Source organism: Anopheles maculipalpis, chromosome 2RL (assembly GCF_943734695.1).
Source record: "Anopheles maculipalpis chromosome 2RL, idAnoMacuDA_375_x, whole genome shotgun sequence".
NCBI classification, from domain to species: Eukaryota; Metazoa; Arthropoda; class Insecta; order Diptera; family Culicidae; genus Anopheles; species Anopheles maculipalpis.
The window spans coordinates 23004533-23025566 of record NC_064871.1 but is presented as its reverse complement, the minus strand read 5'-3'; the positions used below and the strand labels follow the sequence as shown (position 1 = coordinate 23025566).

General features: G+C 44.1%; 7 protein-coding genes across 7 annotated transcripts; 5 read left to right on the top strand and 2 right to left on the bottom strand.

The window, feature by feature from the left end:
• The first annotated feature begins 91 nt into the window (after positions 1-91).
• On the top strand, positions 92-3814 carry LOC126565566 (uncharacterized). The gene is made up of 2 exons (XM_050222760.1): positions 92-162; positions 223-3814. Exons 1-2 carry the CDS (start codon positions 92-94, stop codon positions 3812-3814), a joined length of 3663 nt encoding a protein of 1220 aa, XP_050078717.1.
• A 1267-nt stretch (positions 3815-5081) lies between these two features.
• On the bottom strand, positions 5082-11673 carry LOC126557059 (SH3KBP1-binding protein 1). Its single transcript, XM_050212702.1, has 7 exons — positions 11540-11673; positions 11246-11481; positions 10028-11185; positions 9837-9956; positions 7344-7364; positions 5901-6169; positions 5082-5830 (listed from the first exon to the last, which is right to left on the bottom strand). Exons 1-7 carry the CDS (start codon positions 11671-11673, stop codon positions 5147-5149), a joined length of 2622 nt encoding a protein of 873 aa, XP_050068659.1. The 3' UTR covers positions 5082-5146.
• Positions 11674-12423: 750 nt separating this feature from the next.
• Positions 12424-13510, top strand: LOC126558640 (CAAX prenyl protease 2). The gene is made up of 2 exons (XM_050214692.1): positions 12424-12665; positions 12756-13510. The coding sequence occupies exons 1-2, from the start codon at positions 12511-12513 to the stop codon at positions 13507-13509; spliced, it is 909 nt and encodes a 302-aa protein (XP_050070649.1). The 5' UTR covers positions 12424-12510; the 3' UTR covers position 13510.
• An 804-nt stretch (positions 13511-14314) lies between these two features.
• On the top strand, positions 14315-15400 carry LOC126558514 (transcriptional adapter 1-like). Its single transcript, XM_050214537.1, has 2 exons — positions 14315-15198; positions 15274-15400. Exons 1-2 carry the CDS (start codon positions 14324-14326, stop codon positions 15398-15400), a joined length of 1002 nt encoding a protein of 333 aa, XP_050070494.1. The 5' UTR covers positions 14315-14323.
• A 256-nt stretch (positions 15401-15656) lies between these two features.
• LOC126565556 (aprataxin-like) lies at positions 15657-16460 on the bottom strand. The gene is made up of 3 exons (XM_050222749.1): positions 16266-16460; positions 15975-16200; positions 15657-15820 (listed from the first exon to the last, which is right to left on the bottom strand). Exons 1-3 carry the CDS (start codon positions 16458-16460, stop codon positions 15657-15659), a joined length of 585 nt encoding a protein of 194 aa, XP_050078706.1.
• A 1769-nt stretch (positions 16461-18229) lies between these two features.
• Positions 18230-18854, top strand: LOC126559309 (trafficking protein particle complex subunit 6b). The gene is made up of 3 exons (XM_050215445.1): positions 18230-18318; positions 18391-18654; positions 18729-18854. The coding sequence occupies exons 1-3, from the start codon at positions 18244-18246 to the stop codon at positions 18852-18854; spliced, it is 465 nt and encodes a 154-aa protein (XP_050071402.1). The 5' UTR covers positions 18230-18243.
• A 10-nt stretch (positions 18855-18864) lies between these two features.
• Positions 18865-20775, top strand: LOC126565546 (tRNA (guanine(10)-N2)-methyltransferase homolog). The gene is given in 6 exon segments (XM_050222737.1): positions 18865-18878; positions 18994-19041; positions 19043-19148; positions 19236-20100; positions 20171-20369; positions 20439-20775. Coding segments are annotated over 6 exon segments (1569 nt in total).
• Positions 20776-21034: the final 259 nt, after the last annotated feature.

Sequence of the window (21034 nt, the reverse complement as noted above, 5' to 3'; positions counted from 1 at the left end):
GTGTTTTGTGTTTATCAACATCGTACCAACTGCAGTAATACTCATACGCTCAGTGCAATCCGACAGGTTGTAATTGGAAGGTGCCAACAAGATGAGCTCATCAGCCGAATTGCATGAATTGCGAAACGCATTCGATCGATTTTCCGTGTGGATATTAATGCGGTAAGTAATTTCTATACTTTATTCCTAATTTCGTTTACAATCATTTTTTACTACTTTTAGCTATGCGTGCAATCCAAATGCTACGATCGTCAACTTGTTGCACGGGAAAAACATTCATCCCAAATTGTCCAACTACATGATAGTGCTAACATCCGATGGAAAGGGTAATGAATTGGAGCTCTCAGTGCTAGAATTTCATCTCACAAAGGCACAGTTTGAAGCTGTTACGAAAATCACCCGACAGCAACAAATCGAACAGATGGTGGAGGATTTAAATTTACCTTCCAAATACTTCTTCCAGCATTACATTCACATTGCTAACGAGTTTCCACCTGCAGAAGAGTCATACGGTCTGAAGCTTTTAAAAAATAGCGATCTAAATTCGATCGACTTATCTATGGTACCAACCAACGCCCTCTGCCTGATAAGTGCCGCACGTGAACAGTGCAATGCGATAAGCAAAAACGTGTACGACATTACCTTACAGCGCAGTGGCCAAACAGTGCGACAATTATTGCAACAAATCCCATCCATGGCAAGAACAAAAAAGCTCTCGCCTGCAAAGATATACTATCCAATCGCTCCAAAACCTGTTAATGGTATCAAGCTGGAAGATTTATCGTCCCTTCTAAAAACGACCGAAGGCCAAGCACCTTTAGGACTTTTTCTCGTACGACAAGCGGTACTGAAAGATATTGAACGGTACGTAAAAAAAGCCTGCTTAGATCGGTTGGAAGATGTGTCCCCGGAAACTTGGTTTCTGGTGAGTGAAACAATTCCGTTTGAAAGCACCACGTTTCCGTATCACTCAACCGTACACGAGGTAGCATACGTGCAAGACTATGGTATAGTGTTTTGGTTGCGCAGCCGAGGACCAGCGAAGACTTCCGTTGGGAAATATTTCACAATAAACTGTTGGAATGAGTATGATGCGGTTCCACCGGCAACTGGCTGGCTGAATGTGTTGGTGTCTAATGAAACCGATGGAAGTACTACCTACCTGCAGCGTTTTGCCGAAAAAGCTCAGCAAATGGATCCGTTTCAAGCGATCGTTCTTTTACAAGCTATTGATGTGATGAGTGTTCTACAAAATCCTGAAGGAACGGTACTTCGTAAGCTTTGCCGCTTGTTTGATGCAGAAAGCGATGAAGAACGTGCCATGGTAGCTACCGTGCAGCTGGTACTGCTGATAGACCACGCGATCGCGGACAATGGGTCAGATGTAATGGCGCAAGCTTTGGTTCAATTGTTGAACTCTCTGGACGATAACACTCGCCAGCGTATGACCGTTTGGATCGTTGGAGATGATCTTCTATGGACATGTGTTGCAAGCAACTGTAAGCATTCCGCCATTAAGCACACTATCCCAAAGTTGGTGGAAGAACAGTGGAATGAATGCTTATCCCAAATGCTTAAGAAAGAGGACACCGATGAGGTGGACTCGATCGCAAAGCGCATAATTGCAAGCAATAGTCGAAGCGTGGGTCATGATCTTTTTGGAAACGTGTTTGTAATTAGCGTCCTGTCGGAAAGTGTATCGTCCTACTGGTGGATCGATGCAATGGAACGTTACGTGTGGGAACACATCGCACCTCCAAACAGCCAAGAATTGGATGATCTGGAGAAGTATTGCTATGAGCGTATATTTGAAAATTACTCCGATTGTATGAAGAATTTTTCCTCACGCAGTGTTGTAAAGCATCGAACACTTCAAACATTGCTGGCGGCAAGATATCTCACCAAGTACCCACATTTGATCGACATTGTAAAGTGCCGTAAAATAGGGTTCGATTTAATCGATCTTTTACTATTCCGGCACAGCTCGGTAGCGATCGCAGTGCTTCATCATGATCTGGAAACTGTACGTGGAAGCACACTGGAACAGCTAACCTCAACCGCCGATTGTTTGCATCGAAATCTTCTCCATGTGGTGCACAACTCGAGGGAAATTGGAGAAATTTTACTTGCGTCAGGAATTGCCTTCGATCAGCAATGTGCTGCACAGCTGAACAGTTGGACACCGATACTCGTGGCCGAGGATCGCTGTGATTGGCCAATCGTTGACAGTTTATTAGCGAAAGGAGCTACACTGTCGGACCGGAACTCAAAACTCCACACCATGCCGGAATCCGAATTATCCGACGTGTTTTGCGACTGTATTGCAGAAAACTGTCCGGCACTTATTGTGTGGATTTTGGAAAATCGTCCCAATTATCAAATTACCCAGCAAAACATTTACTCCTTATCGGTGTACGAAGAGTTCCGAGATGGTGATCTGCTCTTTCGTATACTGACACTTGCCCAAGAGCAAGGACTTCCGAAAAAAGAACCACCATACCGGTACATCTTTGACAACACTGCACTGGACAATGCGGTCGAAGATGATCGTATTGAGATGGCAATTTTTCTCGTAGAACGACTCCACTTTGAGCCAACCGAAGAATTCCAACGATTAAGAGCACGGTACCAGAAAAATCCGCAATTAAAAAGCTACAAGCGGATGTTTGAACTTTGTAGAGATGGTGAGCTGGGTAAGGTGCAAGCTATGATTGAAGAGGACGGGCTCGATCCACATTACGAGTACGATGGTAGTAATCTGCTGATTCAAGCAGCAGCTAGTGGAAGTATTGAGCTGGTTCAATATCTCTTCGAATCGCATTGTTTCAGGGATCGGTTGGATGATTGCGATCAGCACGGTTGTTCCGCATTGTCGGAAGCTTTAGTCAGAGATCATCAACCGATCGTACAGTTCTTGCTCGATCATAATGCAACGGTAAAACCAAAGTGGATAGAATATTGCCCCAATAAGCTACCGGCCTATAGCGTAAAGGTAGATACAGAGGATTTCCTATCGCTCGTAGCATGTGATCGAGAAAAGCTGGAACAACTAACAATCGATTACAGTCGTTTCGAGGTTGGTGAACTCTTGTTGCATTGCTACATCCGATATGTGGAGGAACCGAATGAAGATACGTTCCGATTTCTGCTCTCCCAATACGACAATGTGGACGTACGAACAGATGAGTCCTCCGAGGTACGGTGCGGAGAAACGCCACTTCATATCGCTCTGCTGAGCGGTAATAAGCGGTGCATAGAACTGTTGCTAGCAGCGGGTGCAGATATTTACGCGAAATCACTTAAGCATGAACTTACCTCGTTCCACTACGCCATCATGGGTGGAGCTGATCGATCGCTTATAAAACGACTAATCGAGGAGTATGGGTTCGATGTGAATGTGCGCGATGCACGTGGTCGTACGATCAGTTTCTACATGCCGCTAAACACCGATCTATACGATTGGTTGACCGATCAGTACCAGTTCGATCCTTGTGCCCGCGATAACGATGGACGTTCGTTGCTTCACCATCGGGTAATCAGCAACAGCTTCTTCGGACAGGCGGAAATTGAATATCTGCTGCGGATGCCCCAACACTTCTCGCCATCACACACGGACAATTGGGGTCGACTGCCGTTACATTATGCGGTGGAGATGAATAATTTGACGATCGTTCGACTGTTGCTAAAATATAGACCGGATCTGGGCGATGTTCCGGACGGTAAAGGTGTGACAGCGATTCAGCTTGCACGCGATCTAAACCATTCAACAGTGTGTGAGTTTTTCTCGATGTTTAACGAAGGAAAACTGTTATAGGTAGGCGGAAGTTGGCGCAAATATGCCATAGGGCGCAAGTGACTTAGTATTTGTACAGTAAAAATTCTGTTAAGCGACCATTTAAATAAACAGAAATAAATCGTAAATGATAAAAATCCTCATTTTTCTGCCGATCAACAATATTCAGTGCAATCTTCTAATATTTCAACCAGTTAGGAAAAGCTCCTAAAACACATAGAAACAAAAGCCAAAAAAGTGTGAATAGCATGCCAAAGTTGAGACAAAAAGACGTCGAATCACGATAAAAAAATATTTAAAAAAAACATATCTTTTAACGGAAAAATCGTGTTTGGGGTAAGAGCGTCTCTCACTTGTCGCGAATTTTATTGAGAGTTGAACTATAAAAATATCGTCAAAGCTTTTGTTCATAACTACGGGATCTAAATTCTGAATTCGAAATCCGGTTCGTATTTTTTTCATAAACGATTATCGAACACATGATGAGCAGGATGCTGTGTGTTTTTCTAACGGGATAGGTGCCAAAAAATAGGTGTCCTGCGGCTAGAATTGAATTCCCAGTGAGAACCGTGACCGAAAGGAGCACGAATGAACACGAAGATTTACCGATAACACACGTCAAATGCTAGAAGCAATAGGATCAAATCCTAAGACCGTAAGGAGATAAGTTCTGGTCGTAATGAATTTATTTTTGAAACCCAAAGTGATGGAATTGGTGAACCAAATGTATCCCTACCATTTAGTAATGAAACATCTCATCCGATATTCCATTTTTACGTAATTTTCGATGATTTTATCTACATGGCCGTCTTGCCCCGTATGGATGACACCACAATATTCTCAACAATTCACCACATTTTTAACCATTTTTAGAGCTTTCAATAAAACGGATAGTTTTTGCATGCTTATTAATTGCTCAACGTGGCAAACTTGCCCCAATTTCCGCTAGATAGGTAAGCATAGTTTTGATATTGTAGGATAAAATTTATTATACAAAAACATATTATTTCCATTGTACGCTCACATTAGATATTGGTTCTTCTATTACAATAACTTGTGTTTTTGTAAATAAATTTACAAATACCAACACAGCACAATAAACAAGACAATAGCAAAAAAACGGATCCCCTCACAGAACCATAGAGGATTGAGAAATAATTGTTCCTAGTCTGGCCCTTCGATACATGTTCAGGGAGAGAGAGAGTATTGCATATATCTGAGAAACACAATTTGTCATCGTTATAAGAGACGCTAGAATGCAACGTTTTCGAGTGCTACAACTGGCTAGAATTCCACCTCGAGATAACAACACAGGAACCATTCTCAAATGTCCCTCTGCCGGCGGAGTAGAGATCAGTTTGGTTGATGAGCTTGTTGATGGGCGGCCGGCGGTACGGGGGGTTGCAACGGCGCGACCAAACCGCCCACTGCTCCTAGCGCTGGTACTCCCCCTGAACCCTGCGCTAGTACTGGCTGTGGACCACCACCACCACCGAGTCCCATCGCTGCTGCAGCTGATTGATTCAAAAATGCCACATTGAATGGTTTCAACCGTCCCATCGCGTTCGGTTCGTTTATACTGCCCGAGAATGCCGAAGGACAGGGTGACATGCACGGGGTCGAGCAGTGGCTATTACTAAGATCACACTGATCCAGCTCCCGGATCAACTCATCGGCCGTCGGACCTCCAACGGTACGCTTCGGTTGATCTTTCTTTTTCGATATCTCCAGCGCCGTCGTAAGATCCCACATCTGAATCGCACCGTTACAGTGGCCAGACAGAATGAAACGACGCGGTCTCGATCCCATGCGTGATACTTCACATTCGTGCTCACAGAACGAGGTGATCGTCGTACCGTCGACGGATCGTATCAAGCAGATGCGCTCACCGTTCGAAGCGAGCCGAACGTACAGTTGATCCGTATCGGGGACAACCTTCTGCACGAATATCTGCTCTTCGTCCTGCTCACCGAACGGGCCAAAATCATTTCCAGCCGAGTAACTAAACGTTGAATCCACAGCCTCAAGCGAAACGATCTAAAATGAGCGCATAACAGCGATGGTGTTAATGTGTACCTGTGCTACCAAAAGGGGCGAAAGGGTTTACCTTGAACGATGCTTCCGGCGTTGATTCGGGCTGGGTGGAGATCATACCACGAAACCGTGGCACCTGCCACGTACGCACGTGATTATACTCGCTGCATACGGAAATAAGAAACTTCTCCGATAGGGTCACCTTCGTCACCGGACTCTGATGGACGGTGAACGTTTGAAACAGCTGCGGCCCATGTCCGACCGTTTCCGGGTGCTGTACAATAACGCGAACCGAACCGGACCGGGTACCGTACGCAATTTCGATCCAATTTCCCGAAAGGCCTAGCGAAATAAGCGCGAATTGTAAATGCGTAAGAGGAATGGTAGATTAAAATGCATAATGTAATAAAGAAATCAATCACGATCGAAGAGCGTGTTGAATAGGGTAATAAAACAACAAAATCACACTCATAGATTGAAACATACAGAGGTGGATGATGATAGTTGGAAAGGAAATGATTTTCCCAAAGTGCTTCAGCTAAAATACAGGTTTATCGGCAAGGAAAATGTGCGAAATTATTACCACCTTAATATTTATCCAAACCGTAGCCCGGTCGGAACCACCTGGAATCTAACACTAAGTGGAAAAGATCTTCTAGTAACTCATTGGAAGAACTTGCATTCTTGGTTGATGAAATTGATAAATTGGTTGAGAATTGAATGGTTTTCCACTGAGCGTCGAATGGCAACCATAACCAGTTGGAAGCACCGCGGAGTTAAACCGTTTACGCTCACTAGACGAATATTGAGACGACCAGATTGAACACGAGCATTGATTGATCGATGTTGATCAGTGATCGATCTACGGTGGCTTAGACGGCATCGGTGACGATCGAAGATATTGTACCAAAAAATTATGCAGTGGCCGTGAATAAAGTAAGCCCACCACCGCGGTCTATGTTTCTGCAAATTAGGTAAAAATGTGTTTGTGAAACTGATTTCAACGAATCTACTTAGTTGTAATTAATTCGCACCTTTTCCTGCCACACCTTGTATTGCTCTAAAAATTTTAAAATAATGAATCGACTATCAACGACCACACACAACCACCAAGGATTCAACGTTGAGAAGAAAGAAAAAATCAACACATGATCAGACTCGCATTCAATGAACAATTATGAACAGCAAATAGCGAAAAACAATACAATTATGCAACAACACATACACACAACATAGAAAGAGAACATGCCGGTTGATGAGGTGACTTGTATGTAGCTGAATGTGGCACAATCTTGAGGGCAAAGAAACGAATTCAAACAGCACAGACGGGCAGGCGCCCAGTGCAACAGAATTAAGAACCAAAACAGCAACAACAAAAATACAGTAAATTAACAAAAACAAACAAAAAAAAGAAGGGAAATCAACATTCACAAACACAACAAAAAGCGGTGTGAAACAGCGTTGCGTTTGCTTTGGGCCCTCCGTTTTTTTTTAGGGAGAAAAAAACTCCGTTTACCTTCCTTCACACGATCCGCGGCTATTACATTCATTCGCAAGCCGAAAACACGATAAGAAATGATCGACAATGATCGATTCACGCCCCGCACAAATCGCGCATTTACCGGGCGAAATAGGAAGGCGGAAATACAATAGAATAGAAAAAAGAGAGAGAGAGAGAAAAAGTGTGATTGTGTGAGATATATTATGGAAATACATCACCATATGTATTTTACGAAAATTTCGATTATATGCCCTACTATTAAAAAGAAAACAAGCTAAAAATGATTTTAAATTTGCGTTTTTTTTTTGGTGTCGCATTTTGTACAGATTTTCAACAAAACGACAGTTTGGTGTTCGACAGGTGTGGTTGGTGCCCGTTTTAGGTTGTGTTTAAAAATTTCGGGTTCAATAAAGAAGATAAATTACAACACGAAAGTAAAGGGAACAGAAAAGAAATGGCATAGCAAATTTGGTTAAATCAAGAGAGAGGGGAAGATGATGGGAATTTTTTTTTATATGAAATGAAATTGCTAGAAACATGTGATGTAATTTGGAACCACGAGCCGGATTGCATGCAAAAAAAAAAAAAAAAAAACAGAGCGATTTTCGGATCGCTTGGAGAAATATGTGTACAACGGAATTTTCAAATAAGCATTTTCTATCATTCGAGTGGTTCAATTTTCCTTGTGTTTGGCACCATAAATCCAATTCATTCTCGTCGATGGCTTATTATTTTCGGCTGGTTGATATAGAATGACTCTTAAAAGTAACCTCAAAAGCTATGTTCTAGTGGGGTTATAAATCACACGATCTTCGTGATCATTAACTACATATAATCTTGTCGTTGACAAGGAAACCCTCTGATCTACGATCAGCGGAAACCAGCAAATGGGCCTGCTCAAACAGTTAGAGCGTGAACGAAATTATCCGGTTTCGGCTAAGATGCATTGGAAAATCTCGAGGTTTGCTCTGCGTTCTTGAGGGACACCAGGATAACTATGATGGACGCTGCGGGCTACTTGGCCTCGACACATTGAAACAGAGAGACTCAATCTATACGCTCCGGCAAGATTGTTCACTGCTTAAGTGATATCTGATGTAAAACAATGCCGTGCTTATGTTGATTCCTCAAATCCGTTCAGCATTCTTAAATTGTATTCGAGCTGTGGACTATAATACTAGTAACTTGTAAACAGAAAAGTAGAAAGAATGCTTCAAGGGGGTCCCTGGCAGTCCGTTGAATTTAATAAACAAGTAAGATTGTGCTTCCAAACTCATCGAGCGGTAGAGCTTGTTGACGGTAAAGTATTCGCCAATGTCTGTAGAACGTTTACAAGCTTTTGTCTGCAGGTCTTACGTCCCAATTCGTGGTTTTCCTAAATTACTTACAGAAATGAGGTTTGTTTTTTTTTTTTTTTTTTATTCATGAGGGACGGCCTGGCCGTATTGCTTACAATAAACTTAAAATTAGTATACTCCTTTCCTCTTTGCAGGGAGACATTTCCTTCTCCGAGCTGTGAAAGGGCACCATATCCCGGGTGTGCTCGGTTGTTCCGTTGCGTGTGTTCCGTCATCCAAAGCCAAAGTCGTGTTCCTAGCGGGGGTCTTATCGTGTGAGGGTACCTTATCCCGGGGTATGTCAGGCGTATCCATGCTCGTGGTCCAGATGGTAGCGGGGGTCTTGATCATTTTCCTTTCCGAAAGTTCCTTGATTGTGTCCGATTGTTGTGATGAAGTCTCGATACTGTCCTTCTTCACCCCGTCGCTGGTTTGTCCGTCCATAGCATAGGCCGATGCAATTTTTCCATACGCTACCCAACCCTTCACGCATCGTACTCATTCATACATTCAAAATGAGGTTTGTTGCTGAGAGGAAAAACCGTTTCGTACAAAATTTGGTGATCTGTTCCTATATGCCCTTAAACCACAATCAGCAAACGATTGACGCTTTGCTTTGATCGTTGAGCTTGAGCTTCCGCATCCAATATCCATGCCAAAACTTGAAGAAATTTGGAAAGAAACACTGTATAGATACAACCCGTTTTTGATAAGCGAGAGCGAAAGAGCAATCTCAATGATATGGCCAAAATCAACAGTCAAAGCTAGAAAATGCCTTTTGGAAAAACCGTTTAGTTTGTAAAAGACGATTATCTCCGTTGAGGGACTCGTGAGCCATACGTTTGACATGTTTGTGCTAGACAATGAGGATGTTATACATGCATGCCGTTCATTGCATTTCCCCGGGAATTAAGCAATCTTCCGGCGGTGACAAGTGTATTTAATCGTGTAAATGTGATTTTTCGGTGCTCGAAATTGGAAAACCGTGTGCTTGAGGTGGTGGTGGTGGTCGTGATAGTGTTATCATTGTAAGTAATCGTGCATATTACATGGTAGCGTGCGCGCTTCGAATTACAGCGTGATCGAAGGATTCGAACGTAAGGGAAAAACGGGGAGCAAATAGCACTACAAACAGGACACGGTTGGGTGAAAGAATGATTTAAATACTCACTTGTCGTTTTCGGCGTTAGGTACACCGATATAGCGGTAATGTGATCATTCGAAGGATCCTTGTACAGTTCCGTCACCAGCAAATCATTGTCCTTCATGCGTAGTGGAAATTTCTGCATATCTGCAACACATTATTGAAAAACCCGTTGTTAGCAACGGCCAACCAAAAAATGCAACGCTCCACACACTTACCAATGTAGTAGATCGAACCATTGTTACATCCCAACAGCAGGAACGAACCGGCCGTATCGAAGGATAGTATCGGGACGAGATCCTGTATCTGCCAGTGCTGTGTCATCGCATGCCAAACGCCAATCTTCCCCGATGACGACAGTGCTACCAGCTGGCTGCCGATGAAGAACAGATACTCGACGCGCACGTGCAAGTTAAACGTGCCGACCTCCGCCTTACTACCATCCTCCGAGATTCCCCACAGTCGGATCTGACTGCCGTACGAGATTGCTACCATCTTGCTGTGCGACTGTTCGCCCGCGGACGTTGCCAAACTCATCTTCGCATTGATCGCGATCCGCTCGATCGTCGTTTCGATGTACGGCGAAATGAAGATCTGTTGCCAGCCGGAATAATCCTTCAGCCGGTAGCACGTGACGAAGTGGGCGTACGCAACCGAAATCCAGTTGTGGTGTGCCTTAATGATTTGCACCCGCATCGGATCGGCCCACCCGGTACCGGTTGTACCCGGTCCAAACAGTAAGCCGACCTCATTGCGTATATATTTGTTCAGATCGACGGACGAGTTCCGCGAGTGACGCATCATGTCGAGGGAGGCAGTACGCGAGTGGCCCGGCATCCACTGGGAATTGCCACGATTGCTATTACCACTGTACGATACACGCAAATCCCACGATGAGTTACGCGAGTGGCCAGCGTGTCGGGATGAGTTACTGCCGCCGCCGCTACCTCCTCCGGCTGATGATGTGGCCCCGTTTACACCGCCGACACTACCACCAGCTGCTGTTCCAGTTGCGCTACCCGGAACGGCACTACCCCCACCGCTACTGCTGCTTCCGGAAGGACCTGGTGCTGCACCCTGCGAAAGTTCCGGCACACGTACCATCGATCCGGGGCGAGCATTAATTTGACACAGTCCAACGGGAGCGGTGGCAGACGCTGCAGGATTATGTTGCGGGGCGGCGGAGATCGCCAAATTTGCCAACGGAATCGACTGTTGCTGCCTTTGCTGGCTGTTCGAAGGACCCGGTACGGGTTCCGATTTGTTCTGTGTAGAGGAGCTAGCAGAATTATACGAACCTGTCGTCGTAGTACCGGTGCTTTTCGAACTGCCTGACGAACCCGACGATCCGATTGGAATTTCTTGTATCGGAATATCTGCCAAGAAGAAATCGTATGTATCAGTGGTGGAACGATAGGTCCCGGAACCTTACTTACTTGGTGCGGGAAGATAACCGTAAAACAGCACATCGCCACAGCTGGATTGGTCCATCTCTTCGCACAGCATAAGCCTCTTAATTAGTGGAGCAATGTTGTAAAATTCGGCCTCATGGCGCAGCACACGGATGTCGACCGACTTGATGTCAATTTCCTTCGTCCGCAGGTAGTTCAGTACTAAGCTGAAGAGCTTCGGATCACGGTCGATAAAAATAGCGTCCGTTTCATCTCGTAAGCTGTAAATAGTGGGACCATTAGAGATGGTATCATTGCTTTCCATCCTACTGAACTCACCTCGATATGCGCCCATTCAGCAGCGAGGTAAAGAATGTATCGGGAACCCATGTTAGGGTTTGCCGGGAGGTGGAAAATCTAGTACCACCAACATTCAGATGCACAATGTCGCCAACGTTGTTCGAGTAGGCCATCTTTTAAGCCACTCTTTCCACCCAATCGATATAAATTAAAACTCGTGTTTCTTCTTGCTGTCTGGTGGAACCGATTTTCACTTGCAGTTTTGCACAGCACACACAACACACGTACACATACCCTGTGGCTCCACTCTGTTCCACTACCTCGTCACCACATTATCACATTTAACTAACGGATACGTTTTTCACCATTGTTCTACGGTAAAACTTTCTATCTGTACACGAAATGTTCATTACAAAAAGAGAATGTACATTTGATAACAAAAAAGCAGTGTTGTTTGCTGACGGCAGTGCGCCAGCATCTGTCAGTGATACCTGCAGCATTCAGCAGGTTTGTGTGTGCATCGTAGAGTTGACGGGGAATTTAAATAGAAATTTAAAGATAAAGGATTTAAAAATTGCAACATAAAACTCAAATGCATCAGAAGAATAGAATAGAGCAAAATAAAGACACTGCAGAAATATTGGTGCTGAATTGCTGCAGTGGCTGAATTAACCATGAAGATGTGGCTTTGACAGTTCTGCTGACTGTTGACACTTCGCGTAGCGTTTGCGTTTGTTATTGTTTTCTTTTCTTCCTTTCGCTTTGTTGTGCAGCATATTTGCGTATGTGCGTACACGCATTTTTCTTGCCGCACACACAGCAGTGGATCGTACGAGTATTATTCAACTATTTGCTGCTCATTTTCTCCTCCTACATTCCGGCATCAGCACGACTGCGCCTACTGTGATATTTCTGCATCTCCATACGCTTGCCATACGGATGCCAAGGTGGAACAGCTGGAGGTTATTTTGCAGCGTTGGGATCTGTTCGTGAGAGTCTGGTCTGCCGGGATGGCAAACGAGATGACGACGGAACAGCATCCGGCGGCCAGTGGTGAGGCAGGTGGCCCTATCTACCTATCGCCCTTCGTATCGGTTGGTGCCTGTTTTGTGATATCGATAATTTATGTCGCTAGCCTGTATGTGTGGAATTCAAAGCACGATCGGTAAGATCTAATGGTTCTGTGTAACACAGGTCCCCGTTAGCTCAGACCAACTATATGTATATATATACCACCGTAATCATCCCATTTTAGAGACCATCCTTCAACCATAAAGCGGCGATTTTTTAGCGTATTTGTGGTAATGCTCGTAGCTCCATTTTTCGTGCTAACTCTTACCAGTAAGGATGTGTTCCAGCGTTACACCATGTGGCAGATTATGGGATTCCGGAAGGAAGGAATGTTTACTGCCACGTTTGTACCACTGTTACTCACGATGGTACTGTTTCTTGGTCCGCTAAGTGTGCAGCTATCGAACGGCATTTGGCGCATCTACTCGGAACCTATGTACTGGATGAATGCGATGCGCAATTTGGTGTGGTTGAGGAACCATCTCGTTGCGCCCCTGTCGGAAGAGTTCACCTTTCGTGCCTGCATGCTGCCCTTGCTACTACAAACATTTCGACCATCGATCGCAATGCTAATAACACCACTGCTGTTTGGGCTGGCCCATCTGCACCACATCAAGGAACGGCTGCAGAACGGGCGACCGCTACGGGAAGTGCTGGTAGTGTCGTTCTTCCAATTTTTCTACACCACCATCTTTGGCATCTATTCGGCCCATTTGTTTGTGCGGTCGGGACATTTTGTGGCACCGTTTGTAGTGCATGCGTTCTGCAACCATATGGGCTTTCCCGATGTGCAAGAGGTGCAATCGCAACCGCACCGGAAAAAGTATCTTTTTATCGGGTTTTACGTGCTGGGGTTGGTTGGGTGGATTATGCTTTTGCCCACGCTAACCACGCCAAGCTGGTATGCCAATAATCTGTTTTGGGCATACGAATTGTAGCTGAGTAAGGGGACAAAAGAGAAAGGATCTAGTGCCATCACACTATCACTACCCTGTCTGCCCGTCTGTTCCATGCTATGTGTTCCATGTCCTGCTTTAGAATAATTTGTTTAGCGAACCATTGTGTGACTCTAATTGTTATCCTGTCTGTGTGCGTGTTTTTTTGTTTCATGTTCGTTTTCCATCGAATGTGTGTATGTTTATAATAGATTTTGTTTTAAAAATACGTATAGCATTGAACAGTCAAAGTGATCCTTACAGAAATGTTGAAAATAGTGAAATATACATCGACGGCAGAGACCTATGGCATGCGTTTTCAAATTATAGGCTTATTATTTAGTTATTGCATTGGGCTACGTTAACTGCCTACGCTCACACGGTCACACTAGGTTATTTTAAAGTTTAAAGCAAACAAAATATCATAAGCCGTTTGATGTGGTCTTGCGCCAACATGGACATAGATATGTTTTGTTTCTTTGAATTATGTTTCAATATGAATTGTATAATAGGATTGATTGAATTTTAAAACATAATAAAAATAAAATACACTTATTACTTAAATCTTCTATATCTACTCTTCTTTCGTTTCCTGCAAATGTACACGGGCAAATCATGCATATTTTTTAAATTTTTTGGTGACCATGGAAACAGTGTTTTGAAACCTCACAAAAGCATTGATCATTTAGAACTGTTGTAAGGCTTTGTGGCTGTTTACCTTTACTGCACCGTATAACCGCGGCTTCATGTAGCTTGACAATTTGCTTTGCCAGTGATAACCATTAGCTCCAAACCAAATTAACAACAATGCGCTAAAATGGGCACAAACGTGGAAAGTAACGAGGTGGATAGCGCCAAACAAGCGCTGATGGGTGCGCTGGGCGACAAGTGGACCATGTACCTAACCAACATGAAGCTATGGTTTCGCAAGAAACACTCCAAGGAAGAGTTTGATCTCGAGTGCCGGAAGCTGTTTAGCACGAACCAGCTCCACCTGCACAACCGCTTTCTGTTGGCCATGCTGAACAAAATCGATGCCGTATCGGTACCGCAATCGACCACGGTCCATTTCGACGGCACACCGATCGGTTCGAGGACTGGTACGTACGGCACGATCGGTGATGGTACGAGCTACAGCTGTCTCGACTCGATGCAGCAACACGATGGACGCAGCAGCAAGAAACGGAAACGTTCCTCCAAATCATCATCGGATCGTTCCACCTTTGAGCCAATGTCACCGTATGATTATATACCGCGCGAACCGGCGACCCCGGACCAGGACCATTCTTCCTCGTCACTGTGCGGAATGGGCACGCATCCGACGTTGCGGTATGCCGCACAGGAATTGTTTCTACCCGATAATGGACTGGTATTGGGCCGGTTGCTCGTAGGAGCCTGGGAGCATGGACTTGCAAGTGCGGATGACGGAGCGGTTGAGCTGATCGTCAGTTCGGTGCAAGTGTTGCTGAAAAACATTCTGTCGGCTGTTATTATGAATCGGAAGCATTACCGGGTGACAGCGAATGGGACGTATTACTACGATGTGGGCCACGGGATGAATCAAACGATGGTACGAAACACAGTAACGAAGAGCAAAATTGACGATGAACCGATGGAGCTGGACAGGGAGATCATAAGCTATGTGAAAACGTCTCCTACGGATTCTACGTTTCTGGCAAGCTGCGAGCAATTGTAGGTTTACCGTACAAGCTGGGTAGGTGGGAGATTAGCAACTAATTGGCAACTGTTCCAATTTCTCAATTACAGATATCCTACCGTGAGTCGAAAAATCAATGCCTACGAGCTGTACCGAGCGCTGCAAGATCGGAACCTTATTTCATCACATTCGGTGTATTCGACGAACATTGAACGAATTTCAAGCCAACTGTCGTAGTTTCTGAAACCTTTTTCCTTCACACTGAATAGAAGCAAATAATGAAGGTCATATTTAATGATCTTCATTATAATACTGACCTTGATAATAATGATAGAGTAATACATGTCACTTCACTTTCTCAAATTGCTTTTGTGTAAAGCTGGGTGTAAACACACGCAAAGTGTTATTTATTTAAAAAAAAAATTATTTAAAACCTTATTTGAGAGAGGGAGAGAGAGAAAGAGAGCAGTTAGAAAGGTTGAAGAAACACTTTTCAATGATCATTTAGGTGCAGGGCGTTGTGTTTCTTCATGGCGGGCAAATACTCGGTTTGAAAGGCACAAACATGACATCTCAAAGGACCTTCGCGCAATGCCAGAATATAAGCGTCTGATCGTTCCGCGATGTGGCCGTACAGCTTCAACTCTTTCAGCACAGCTTAAACATAAAAAAATCATTGTAAGAATAATGCTTTTTTCTCTTATTTCATTTAGACCCCCTAACTTAGTAATTAATTAGTTGAGGTTGATTCTATAGCAAGAGATAGCATTTAATTTTTAGAACCCCATTATTCACTTCACACTACAGTTACCTTCATGCCTTTGGAATACCTCCGAATGGAAGATTGTCCAGTGGTGTCGTCGCTTCAGGCTCGGTGAATCATAATCGTTGGAAATAACGTGCAGATGTAACCGTTTCATGTGCGGTTTTAGATGGTACCCAAAGTTGAACTGTTTCACACTGAGTCTCATTGACTGAATTACCTGCCTGCCCAGCTGATACATATCCTCCAGCAGCTGAACATCTTCGAACGTGAGCTGACGCGCAATCGTGAGTCGCGGTTAGAATTGTGTTGAAATAAGTCCCACGACCTCGTGCTTACCTCGTGCAGTGTATCGATAGCCTTTCTCGGCAGCACTAGAAAATGATGGCGAGCTTTCGGATGTAGATCCCTGATTGCAATCGATTTTGCGGTACTGGCCAAATGCAACCGTTCATCTGCCAATTCGCGCACCAGCTGATAAGACCAGTGCTCGCGTACCATCGTTGCAAAGGCTTCCTCGTCGGCGTTAGTCATGTTAGCGAGCTGTAACCGGTCCCGTACACTAGAGGAACGACACATCCGACACCAGCCGCTATTCAGAACATACTAGGTTCGAACAATTGCGGCCAAACCACGGTCCCGCCTAATGGATGACGCTACCGCGCGCATGTATGTATGTATATTATGTTTCAAGTATTAAAACGCTAGTGTACATAAAGTAGGGATTTTTTTTTAATGATCTTTTGTGGGATTTATATTTGAAATCATACGGTTCGCGTTCGTATTTTATGTTTACGAATCAATGTATTAAAAGAAACACGATATTAGGAACTGGGCATACTTTGTAAATTGAATGACTGACCATTTTGTTTGGATCAGCGATTCAGCTCTTACAAATAAACACCATCCATAAATTGTTGTTAATCTGTAAACCAGTCGAAGAAAAGGATTTATTGTGTTAAATGGAGCACATCGAGTTAATATGCGTTTAACCATTAATCTGCAGAAACATTCTGTACGTTCTGGGTAAAGATTATAGAATAGTAGCTAATGCTAGTTTAAGCTGCGACTAGCTAATGCTAGTTTAAGATGATAACAGACTATTCTTTTCTTATAACTTGGTCTGTAAATGTTAGCTGATTAGTAGGACAAATATCATTGATTATTTGTTTCGTATCATTCATAAAAATCCTGCTGGTTTCTTTTAAACAAAAAAACATCCTTTTCTTCTCCGGAACCCCGGTCAGTATCACGTGAATATGCAAGTGAATTACGGAAATGCAATTGCTATAGCGCGTTTTTTATTTTTAATGTTATTTATTTAGTTTATTTATAACTAATTATGATAATACAATGCCGTATTGTCAACACCGCTTGTGATGACTAAATTGTACAAACATAATTAATGGATTATAGCACTTCTCGTTCCTCTGCGGACGGCCTTAAAATTGTTTCTACCCAACTATTTCACTGCAGAGACACCTTCGTATCAGTTCGAAACAGATGAGGCCCGCAATAGCAGCTTTGTAGCAGTATTTTGTTCTCCCGGTCACACGATGAGTTAGACTATAGAGGTCTCGATGCACTTTGTCTCGATTGCATCGCGTTTCATTGCTCCGATTTTTGTATGTTTAGAAAAGTGTCTACTAATGAGCAACAGCAGCATGAGCATTTTTGGAGTACCTCTCAAATTTCCCACCCACTCGAGATTTTGATGTACTCGAGACCAGAGGCTTTCCTGCCAAAATACTCCAAAGTGCTACTAGGTTTCATAGAGCTCAGCCTTCATAATTGAAGTGGTTCCTCCATTGTCTTTCCAAATCTCCGGGGTTACACACAATTCTCCGATGCGTTTTCATATCGAACGTGTCCAGTGGATTCAGCCGGTCCGAGCGGGTAAGGGGTAGGGACTTATGACTTCCGAAATTTTGTTTATAAAAGGACTCACCTACCTTCGATTAGATATGTTACACTTAGATTTAGTTTCACAAGCGATCGAGAGATTCGCTAATATTGGATATTTGTGGAGTGAACATAGGAAACACTCGATGGCGAATGCTTTAAAATCTCCAAAGATAAACACGTGTGCGATTAAATTTTCCGTTTGAATATACTTTTTGTCGTTGAATGAACGCTGCTAGTGAAACTCGGATCAAATGTTCTACGATGACGTAGAACAAATGCTAACTGGGAATGCAACGTGTAAACGCAGCATTAGCTACACGGGCTATTTGGGTTTTTGTTTATGAATGACCCCAGCATTTGTCTTGTCGTACGTATCCAAAGCTAGCCGAGCTAGCGAAAATATACCGTCTCTATGGCTGAGGAAGCAATATTTGAATTCTTACATTCGGAAATAGTAAACTATACATTAACGAAAGAAAACAGTAAGGTAAAGTATGAATGAGTGTTCTTGGCTGTTCAGCTAGGATGACATTACCACCACCTTCAATCCGCTTTGCAGGAAAATGATCTTTCTACGCTAGAATACATCGGCTTCACAACTGGGTACAGAATAATCGAACGATTAACGCGCGAATGGCCTCGATTCAAGGATGAGCTGGATACGATGAAGTTCATATGTACCGACTTTTGGAGCTCAATCTACCGCAAACAGATCGACAATTTACGTACCAACCATCAGGGGGTGTACGTGCTACAGGACAACGCGTTTCGCTTTCTCACACGTCTCTCGTCCGGCTCACAGTATCTAGAGCATGCTCCAAAGGTAAATGGGAGAGTGTAGCGTAGCAGATGACCACTCTACGGGATACTGATAGTTTTTTGTGGTTCGATTTGCAGTTCGTTGCGTTCACCTGCGGATTAGTGCGGGGTGGGTTGGCAAACCTTGGCATTACCAGCACGGTTACGGCAGAAGTGCAGACCATGCCTTCGTGTAAATTTCACATACAGGTTAATCGAGCATAAAGCGGAGGATATGGGAAAAAGGAAGCTAATTTTCCACCCAGAAATTCCAATATTCCAAATGAAAATAAAATAACAAAGGAAATGACACCGGAAGGGAGAAAAGAAAACCCCAGTTTGTTATTGTTTACATTTTTGTGAGTGCGGTGAGAAACGTCAGTCAATTGGTGTGGAATAGGAACGCATGTGGGTTCTTCGCTGTACAATAGATATCGGTTCGAAAAGATGACTGCCAGCGGTACGATGAAGAAATATGTCCTTTGGTTTGCACAAGAGCATGTAGACTTCAGGCAAGCGGTAAAGTATAGTGTAGTTCACAAAACTTCCCGCGTTTATAATGCCGTTCCGTGTGTCCCGTTGGTTGTTACTGTTACTCCTCCATAGGAAATCGCTTCCCTGATGCGGATATGGAACATACAAATGAACACACCGGCCAATCACAACCCGGAACGACCTTTCTGGGTGGTAGAAATGCAAAACAATGATGCAGCTCGCAAGCTTGCATCCCGTTCAATGTCACTGCGCTGTATATTCGAACTGTGGGCACATTCTGACCAGGGTCTGGCACACTTTCACGAAACACTACGGGCACACATTGAAACGCACCGAAAATCGCTGGCGTCCCATTTCGAGGCAACCAAATCGTTCAAAATAACGGTGGAAACGTACAACAAACACTTTAGCCAGAAGGACAAGGTAGCGAAAATCGAAACGATGCAGTACCTACCGGTGGAAGGGCCCGTTAATTTGAAAACACCGGATGTGCACTACTGGTACATTGAGTTTTGGGGCTTGGATCCGATGAACGTGCCGGAACATCCGCACGATGTACTGTTTGGCCGATGGATAGCGGATGGGAAGCGTGATATGATTAATGAAATATCGTTGAAAAATCGTAAATTTATCGGAAACACTTCGATGGATCCGCAGCTGTCGTTGCTGATGGCAAACCAAGCGTTGGTATGTAGTGGTGATCTTGTGTTGGATCCGTTTGCCGGTTCAGGTTCGCTGCTTGTTGCTGCGGCAAAGTTTGGAGCGTATGTGATTGGGGCCGACATTGACTACATGATTGTGCACGGGAAATCGAAACCGACGCGTGTGAATCAGAAGATCCGTGCGGAGGATGAAAGTATCTACGCGAATCTGCAGCAGTACGGCTGCGGAGGTCTTTTCGTTGATGTAGCGATAGCGGACTTTTCACGTAGCATTTGGGCGGAAAGCATGGTCTTTGACAGTATTATCACGGATCGTACGTAGGGGTTTTTGGAGGGTCCTATTGCTGGAAAAGAATTTAAAAAAGTGTACTTAAATCCTTGCAGCTCCATACGGCATTCGTGAAGCCACGGAACGGATTGAGTTTAAAACGCAGCGAAGAGCGACCGCCATGACGGAGGATGCGGTACACTATCCCTCTACCTCACCGTACCAGCTGTGCCAGATGTACAAGGATTTGCTTCAATTTTCCGCTCGACATCTAAAGCTCGGTGGACGGCTTGTTTGTTGGTTTCCTATGTTGAGGTATCGTTATTGCGGCAACTTCTACACTTTTCTCCTACTTGAACTAACGTAGCATGAATCTGTTCCTAGGAAAGATCTTGATTCCGATGTGCTGCCACGCCACAAGTGCCTTCAACTGGTGGCAAACTCCGAACAGCCACTATCGGGGTACAGTTCTCGGCGATTGCTAACGTACGAGAAAATCTCCAACAGTGAATCCGATCTGAACGCATTCGAAATGCCCGACAAGGTCGTTGAAAACTTCCGACAGCGTTACTTCACCCAGCTGGCTGAGGATAATGGCACGCGAAAGGAACGCAGGTTGGCGTTGCGTGAGGTAGGACGCAACGAGGCAAAGAAACGGGGCAAACAACAGCAACCGGATGGAAAGTGGCGTTACGCACAAGAAACGCCGGATGGAAATTAGTTGGTAAGCGACAATCCAATTTAGGTTGAGAACTCAAGGACCCGTTTCTTTTGTCCGAAGATGATTTTTATTCGAATTGTGACAAAAATTACATTATCACACGGCCCCATTTTGTATCGATTGTTACATACGTTTACAATTGTGCTTACGAAACTGGTTAGAGGGATAGCAGCCGGTAGGGAAAATAGGTTCTTGTGTCTGGTGACTATTTCTTACTCAAGATTAGGTACGTATAAAAAAAAAGAACCAAACACAATAC

Excerpts from the sequence above, each read along its gene's own strand:
- LOC126558514 (XM_050214537.1), top strand. The coding sequence starts at position 14,324 with ATGGGCACAAACGTGGAAAGTAACGAGGTGGATAGCGCCAAACAAGCG. Across the intron at positions 15,199-15,273 it reads CTGGCAAGCTGCGAGCAATT|ATATCCTACCGTGAGTCGAA; the intron begins GTAGGTTTACCG and ends TCTCAATTACAG.
- LOC126559309 (XM_050215445.1), top strand. The coding sequence starts at position 18,244 with ATGGCTGAGGAAGCAATATTTGAATTCTTACATTCGGAAATAGTAAAC. Across the intron at positions 18,319-18,390 it reads TAACGAAAGAAAACAGTAAG|GAAAATGATCTTTCTACGCT; the intron begins GTAAAGTATGAA and ends TCCGCTTTGCAG. Across the intron at positions 18,655-18,728 it reads ATCTAGAGCATGCTCCAAAG|TTCGTTGCGTTCACCTGCGG; the intron begins GTAAATGGGAGA and ends TTCGATTTGCAG.
- LOC126565556 (XM_050222749.1), bottom strand. The coding sequence starts at position 16,460 with ATGACTAACGCCGACGAGGAAGCCTTTGCAACGATGGTACGCGAGCAC. Across the intron at positions 16,201-16,265 it reads CTATCGATACACTGCACGAG|CTCACGTTCGAAGATGTTCA; the intron begins GTAAGCACGAGG and ends ATTGCGCGTCAG. Across the intron at positions 15,821-15,974 it reads GGTATTCCAAAGGCATGAAG|CTGTGCTGAAAGAGTTGAAG; the intron begins GTAACTGTAGTG and ends TTTATGTTTAAG.
- LOC126557059 (XM_050212702.1), bottom strand. The coding sequence starts at position 11,673 with ATGGCCTACTCGAACAACGTTGGCGACATTGTGCATCTGAATGTTGGT. Across the intron at positions 11,482-11,539 it reads CTGAATGGGCGCATATCGAG|CTTACGAGATGAAACGGACG; the intron begins GTGAGTTCAGTA and ends CACTATTTACAG. Across the intron at positions 7,365-9,836 it reads CCTAACGCCGAAAACGACAA|CCGCGGATCGTGTGAAGGAA; the intron begins GTGAGTATTTAA and ends TGAATGTAATAG.
- LOC126558640 (XM_050214692.1), top strand. The coding sequence starts at position 12,511 with ATGGCAAACGAGATGACGACGGAACAGCATCCGGCGGCCAGTGGTGAG. Across the intron at positions 12,666-12,755 it reads TGGAATTCAAAGCACGATCG|AGACCATCCTTCAACCATAA; the intron begins GTAAGATCTAAT and ends ATCCCATTTTAG.
- LOC126565566 (XM_050222760.1), top strand. The coding sequence starts at position 92 with ATGAGCTCATCAGCCGAATTGCATGAATTGCGAAACGCATTCGATCGA. Across the intron at positions 163-222 it reads TCCGTGTGGATATTAATGCG|CTATGCGTGCAATCCAAATG; the intron begins GTAAGTAATTTC and ends TACTACTTTTAG.